The 6,698-nt window shown below is 59.3% G+C and overlaps 2 protein-coding genes across 2 annotated transcripts in view; both read right to left on the bottom strand.

Annotated features, from left to right (window-relative positions):
• The window catches only part of SERPINE1 (serpin peptidase inhibitor, clade E (nexin, plasminogen activator inhibitor type 1), member 1), an 18,588-nt gene extending 18,118 nt beyond the window's left edge, over positions 1-470 (bottom strand). The window contains exon 1 of the mRNA XM_015414859.1: positions 394-470. Coding sequence (XP_015270345.1) covers positions 394-470 — 77 coding nt within the window. The remainder of the gene's footprint in view (positions 1-393) is intronic.
• A 2,056-nt stretch (positions 471-2,526) lies between these two features.
• Positions 2,527-4,603, bottom strand: TRIM56 (tripartite motif containing 56). Its single transcript, XM_015414870.1, has one exon. The coding sequence runs from the start codon at positions 4,601-4,603 to the stop codon at positions 2,528-2,530; it is 2,076 nt and encodes a 691-aa protein (XP_015270356.1). The 3' UTR covers position 2,527.
• Positions 4,604-6,698: the final 2,095 nt, after the last annotated feature.

Raw genomic sequence — 6,698 nt, 5'->3', positions numbered from 1 at the left:
CAGGGTACAAGCAGAGGGTCATCGGGAATGGATGCGCCCCCGTGCCCCCTCCCCCCGCTTTGGTCGAATGGTCCCCACCCTTTTTCGGCATGGGACTCACTTCTGAATCGATGGCACTTCCTGGGAGCCACTTGCAAAGGCACCCGTTGCTCTAGACTGTTATTGCATCAAAACTTTATCTGTTAGAAGCAACAGGAGGACAGGAAGCCTGTTTCCAGGGAGATTGGTTCAGCGTTCCTGTTGGCAAAGAGGTTTTTAAAGAGGAAGCAGACTGATGCAAGTGGACATTTTTATTGTCTTTTAAAAAACAATTGCTGCCCTGTATTATTGCTGCCCAAGAGAGAACTATTGCAAAGTTATGAAAATAAGGCACACGTTGGTGGCTCCTCTCACCTCATCGGCCAGAAGTGGCACCAGAGAGGCCGGGGGCACCGGCCCACACCTGCGCCGTTGGCTCTTCCTCCAGACATACCTGCGTGTGCCTGGGCAACCCGCCCCCACCCCCAGTCGGCGGCCACTGCACAATAGCAGCAGGCGGAGCAGAATCCAAGTCCTAGAGCACCGTAGAGACAACCGGGGGCCAAAGCCCCCTCCGTCTGCAGGTGGGAGGGGTGTTGCAGCGGAGGGCCCCCAGGAGCGAGGAGGACGCAGCAGTGCCTTGCCCAACACAGAGGGCAGCTCGATTGGCGCTTGGAGGCGAGAGAGGCAGAGGCAGGTGGAACACAGAGCTGGGCGCTGCAGAGTCACAAAAGCGGCTGCCCTGCGAGAGGTGGCTGGTCTTTAAGGAGTGCCTGGACGTGAGGTTTTTCCCAAATGGCAACAGCTTCACAACTTTGGGCATCATGTGACAAAATGCAGCCTGATTCTGTACCCACAGAGCCCCCTTGACATGCACACACCCACATTTCCTCCTAACAGCAGTGGACGTGGCCAGTTTGGCTGTGTTCTCAGGGAGGAACGGGCCCTTTGGGCACGAAAGGCCCTGCCAGTCTCTTCGGAGCCTCGCCTCGCCTCATGCGCCTCCTCAGCCACCGTGCGGAGGAGGGTGCCCCAAGTGCTGAGCGTCTCGGCCCCCTGCAGATCCCTGTTTCCCCAGAGGCCAGAGCCCGGCTCCACACCCAGTCAGGCTGCCTTCGGCTGGGCGGCCGGCAGTGGTCACTTGGGGCGGGGACACAAAGGAACCGCAGGCATGCTCATTCACATTTCAGAAAGCTGGGCTGAGTTTGTGACCTCCAGCATTTTAAATGCCACAAAGTACTCTGGGCAAATCCCAGGCCCAACCTATGAATGAAACCAGGCCCTGGGCGGACAGAGACCCAAACCGTCGACCGGCAGGTGCTTTGCTGTGCCACCTGGTGGCCACGATGGGGAACAGCCCCTGCAAGAGTTACCCTCAAGGGAGGGAGGGGGAGCTTATTATGCAGAGCCTTGGGTGGCCCCCTGCCACCACCCCCATCTATAGGGGGTGGTGCCCCTGCCCGGCCTCCGGCAGCCATGATTCACACCCCTGCAGTCCCGCTCCCTCTGCGCAAACTGAAAAGAAAACTTCACACACATTCAACAGCTAGCTGAGCTTATGGGATTTTACATTTGGGATGTCTCCTCTTTGTTCTGAACACAGCCCCACGTGTATTACCTTTTATTAGGACCAACCCAGCAGCGGTGTGAGCTTCCGAGTGGTCCAGAGCTCTTCTTCCAGCTGGATGTTACCAAACCAACAACAACCCCAAACACCCTCAAAATATGGGAAGGGAAATGCTCCAGGAGGGCGTGGTGTTAAGTCCTAGTCAGGTCTGTGCTAGAGGTTAAATACAGTGCCTGTTTCACATCTTGCTGGTCTCCAGGTACAGCCTGCTACTTTGAGCAAGGCACAGATGGCTCCAAATAACCCCTGAATATAAAATGCTGCTGGCAGATACGCTGAATGAAGAGAGTCGTGTGCTAACCTGGCAGACTCAGCCCTCAAGACACTTGGCTTCCGGAGAGAGGCCGGCCTCCTCCAAATCCCCCAACTGTCTGACAAAGACTTCTGTGCAAGCCAGAAGCCGGTGTGCTCCTCGCTCCAGCAAAGACGCTCTTTGTCGCCAGTGACCCTGGTGCATAAAACAGCCGCACTCTCTTCTTCCCGGATGCACTCCTAGCTCCACACCCCCCCCCCCCCGCTTGTTCTCTCCCAGCATTTGGAAGCGGCCTCAGTTCTCTGGGCTCCTTGCCACAGAAGCCTCCCCCCTCCCGCCAAAAAAACCCCACAACAACCTGCAGGGTCTGTAGAGACCCCAGAAAGGAAGACCTCCAGCTTGGACAGCCGTTGCGTTCCCGAAGCGGGAAGCCAGGGCAGTTCAACAGTCTGAAACAGTTGACCTTTGCCCTGTGGACCTCTCAGGGAACAGGTCCCTTCCCCATTGGAAGAAGGGCCTCTGCCAGACCCCTCCCCTCCGGCCAAGCTCTGTCTTTCAGGCGTGCCCACAGATTCCCTGGCCCCCACCAGGAACCTTCTCCCCCCGCCCAACGCCCGGTGGCCAGGCCTTCACTTGCTTTGATATCTGATCTTGAAGGTGTGGATGGTCCCGTTGCTCAGAGCCACTGCAAAGCGTCCGTCCCCCGTCACGGTGGCCACCCGGGGCCGGTCGATGCTATCCTCGGCGGTCAGGAAGGGGCCCAGCGGCTTGCCAGCCTGGGAGAAGGCCAGGACCCGGTTCTGCTCACGCAGCACCACGTAGATGATCCCCGTGGCGTCCACACAGACGGCCCCTGGCTGGCACCCATCCAGCTCTTCCTCTCGGCGCTCAGCCACCAACTGCCCCTGGCTGCCAAACACCAGCAGGCTGCGCCGGTACCAGTCGGAGGCCACAAAGCCCCCCTTGCGGCTGGCCAGGAAGACCAGGCTGCGCTCCTCGCTGCCTCCGGGCACCACCTTCTCCACCAGCCGCCCCTCCACGTCATACAGCTCCAGGTGCCCCGCCACGCTCACCACCACACGATTGCCCCCGACTGCGGTCACGGCATGGCTGGCCTGGCCCAGCTGAAGGGCCTTTTGCCACAGGAGGCCACCCTCGCCACTCAAGAGGAAGAGCCGAGAGCCAGCAGAGAAAGCCACTCTGCCACCCACGGCGGCCACGCTGAAGGGGGCCACGTCGCTCGGCACAGAGACGAGGCCTTTGAATTCCCCCTGCAGTGAGAACCTCTTCAGCTTCCTGTTCTGCATGTCGGCCACGAGGAGCTCCCCGGAACCAAGGGGACAGATGCCGGTCACCTGCGGGCGCTTCTTGTCGCTGGGGACCTTCACCCAGAAGCTGCTCGAGAAGACGGCCTTGGGGGTGAGTGGGGGGGCTTCTGGCCGTGCAGGAGGCAGGCTGGGGGGTTCCACGGGGGGGCTCGGCTTCTGTTGGCCGGGTGCCCTCCCCGCTTCGTGGTGGGCGGTGGGCAGCAGCAGCAGCAGCTGCTGCGACTTCCTCCTCTTCTTCTTTGCTCCTTTGGGGGTGCTCCCGTTGGCGCTCTCCGGGCCCCCTGGGGGGGGCTCCTCCCTGAATTCCAGGTGGAACAAGCCGTGGAGGCTCTGAAGGTTCGGGTGCTCTGCGAGATGGGGCAGCCGGAAGGCGAGGGGCTCCCACGAGAAGCTCTGCAGCTGCCTCAGCCTCTCGGAGATCATCTGCTCCAAGGAGACGATCTCAACGGCCCGGCCCAGGCTCAGCACCTTCCGGGCAAAAGCCGCCGTGCTGGAGGCCACCTGCTCTTGGAACTCCAGCTCCGACCGGAGCACCTCGGCGGCCTTCTTCCTCTCCTCCACGAAGCCCGAGAGCTGGGCCAGGACCTCCTCCTGCAGGGCCAGCAGCTGCTGCACCGCCTGGCTGCACGTGCGCTCCATGGCGCCTCGGACGCCGCCCGCGTGGGCCTGCAGCTGCTCCACCTGCTCCTCCAGCCGGGCCCGGGCCTGGGCGATGAGGCCCACCTTCTCCTCCACCCCCGCCAGGAGGCCCACGATGATGGGGCAGCGGGCCTCGGCGGCCTCCGACAGGGGCAGGCAGGGGTGCTCCAGGTGGGGCCCCAGGCGGCACTCCCGGCACAGGGCGGTGGCGCAGGGGGTGCAGAAGAAGCGCAGGGCTTCCCCGCTGTGCTCCTGGCAGCAAGAGGCCTGCCGCTTGCGGACCTCCTCGTCGTGCTCCCCAGACAGGTAGCCCTCCATGTCGACGATGCAGTGGGCGTGGGTGAGCCGGGAGCAGCGGTGCCCGCTGGCGCAAGTCTGGCACAAGTTGTCGGCACAGTCCAAGCATCGCGACACGGCACAGCGGCTGGTATCCTGGCCGAGCAGCGGGCAAAGGCTGCACGGGGCATCCACTCTCCCTGCCGGGCGGATGAGGTCCAGGAGGCCGTTGATGAAGAAGTTGGTCTTGAGGCCCTCGACGCCGGCCGGAAGGGGCACCCGCTCGCGGCACTCGGGGCACTGCAGCTCCTCCCGCCCGCTGGCCAGCTGCTGCAGGCAGTCGCGACAGAACGTGTGGAGGCAGGGGAGGATCTTGGGCTGGCAAAGGTGCTCCAGGCAGATGGTGCAGGTCAGGAAGCCGCTGGAGAGGGCCTCGGAGAGGGAGGAGGCTCTGGCAGCCATTTCAGCCGGGGGCGGGGGGGCGGGGGAAGCGCATTCCTGAGACGCTAAGAAAAAAAAGAAGAGTTTATTGTTCTAATTATCCAGATGTATGTATGTTTGTAAAATAGCGCTCATTAATTAGCTGATAAGGTTGTATGTTTTTGGAACAAAATATTGGTCATTAAAAAAAAAACTGAGTTTTGTTTTGATTTTTTTTTAAAAAAAATCTGGGAAATAGAAAATCCAAGCATTCGAATACCAGTAAATAAGCTTAAAGGAACCGACCTTTTGACTGTGACGTGTCGTGGTGTTTTGTTTTGTTTTTAATCATTGAATCGCCTGGAACTTGGCAGCATAAGCTCGGGGGGGGGGGGGGGTGGGAGGGACCAGAGAGGCCTGGTGGACCCACCCAGGACTTAGCTTTTAGCTCTGTGGATCCTATGTGGTCCATGGAAATCAAGCCCAAACAGAAGTAGAGAGGCAGAATTTCTGGAAATTTTGAAGCCACGGCCAAGGGTTTTTAACTTACCTTTTTTGGGGGGGGGGGGGCTTACATTTTAGGAAAAATTGAAATCTATACAGTATCTACTCTCCTATCAGCCCCAAACTAATTTTACTGCTTTAGCAATGGGTCATTTATAATGTAGTGTGCAATATTTGACATATTTGTTGAATAGTTCCAGGTGGTCAGCTGTGTTGGTCTGAGGCAGTAGGAAGGTGGTAGAGTTCAAACTCATAGACAGACGCTGAACAGCAAATAAACCTCTAAGACCACCCGAGGTGTGTTCAAGGTACGAGCTCTCCTGTGCAAGGCAGCCCACTTCCTCAGATACATCCGGAATGGAAGGTAGAGTTCAAACTCATAGACAGGCTGAACAGCAAAAGTATCATGTAACGTGATGCAGGTATTTTAATATGCAAAATCAAAACTAAACGACAAGCGAAGGTTATAAGGTCAACAGTTGTTTTGATTTAATTATGGGGGGACAGGACAGCAAAACAACAAATATGTCAGAATAGGGGATAAATGTGAAAAGGCATCTTTTCCAATTGTGGGAAGTGTATTTGTGGAATGTAAAAGTCACACACGCCTTAGTTTCGTACAAGCAAAATTGCAGATGTCCCGAGTACTTGAGAGAAAACAGCCAGCGGGCGCACCCCCTGTGCCACTTGAGCGCATTGACCTCGGTTTCTGCTCTCTGACTAGGGAGAGCTCTGTTCTCAGTGATACTTTGAGAGTTTTTCTCTGAGGCTTTGGTGCAGTTTCTGCCCCACCTCCTCCTGGGTCCTGTTTTCCCTCCAGCAAGGCAGGGCAACAAGAAGCCACTGGATGCCCGTCCTGTGGGTAGGTGTGTCAGGCAGGGGTTTGAGGGCGAGGTGAAGAGGTCTCCCCCACAAGGGACGTGCTCGAAAGCCAGCCTGCCGCCCTCCTGCAGAGGAGGGGCCCCTCCAGGTGCAGGAAGGCAGCTTGGACTGAAGAGCGCTGCAGGCCTCCAGCAGGCCCGCCTGGTCTTTAGAAGCATTCTTTTGAAAAGGGCAATATTTCATAGGACCTTTTTTCAGTACTCCCCCCAAATGCCAGTTTCTCCCTCGGAAGAACTGGGGGAAAGTCCTTGGGGAAACTGCAGGGGAATGATTTCCCCAGATGTTTCTGCTCCTCCCCCCCCCCGCCCTTGCATCTCTGGGCAAAAAACGCAGAGGCCCCCTGGGCGGAGGGGAGGGGAGGGGGGGATCCGGGCCAAAGGAGAGCCCTGCCTGGCGGAGGAGCCTCCCCAGCCCGGGGAGGGGAGGGGAGGGGAGGGGTGGCGGACCGCGGGCAGGCGTCCTCCTCGCTTAGCTGGCTCAGCCCGGGCCGCGCTCCGCTCGGAAAGCTCCCCCGCCGCGAGCCAGATTCTGAGAGGACCCGGGCGGACTTGGGCTGAGAGACGCCAGAGAGCCTGCTCGGATCCTCGGCCCTCTTCCTCCTCCTCGGCCCCCAACCTGCTGCTGCCGCCGCCGCCGCCGTCTCTAAGGGCAGCCCCGGAAAAGGGCGGCCGGGCTCTTTCAGGCCCACGCCCGCCTTGCCTGCTGGACGGCAGCGACTCCTCCGCCGACAGCCGCGCCGTGTCTCTCCCCC

This window comes from Gekko japonicus, unplaced genomic scaffold, assembly GCF_001447785.1.
Source record: "Gekko japonicus isolate JY-2015 unplaced genomic scaffold, Gekko_japonicus_V1.1 scaffold2374, whole genome shotgun sequence".
NCBI classification, from domain to species: Eukaryota; Metazoa; Chordata; class Lepidosauria; order Squamata; family Gekkonidae; genus Gekko; species Gekko japonicus.
The sequence above is the reverse complement of the archived record's forward strand: the minus strand, read 5'-3'. Positions and strand labels throughout refer to the sequence as shown.

Bases quoted from the DNA above. Each gene is read 5' to 3' on its own strand.
- TRIM56 (XM_015414870.1), bottom strand. From the start codon at position 4,603: ATGGCTGCCAGAGCCTCCTCCCTCTCCGAGGCCCTCTCCAGCGGCTTC.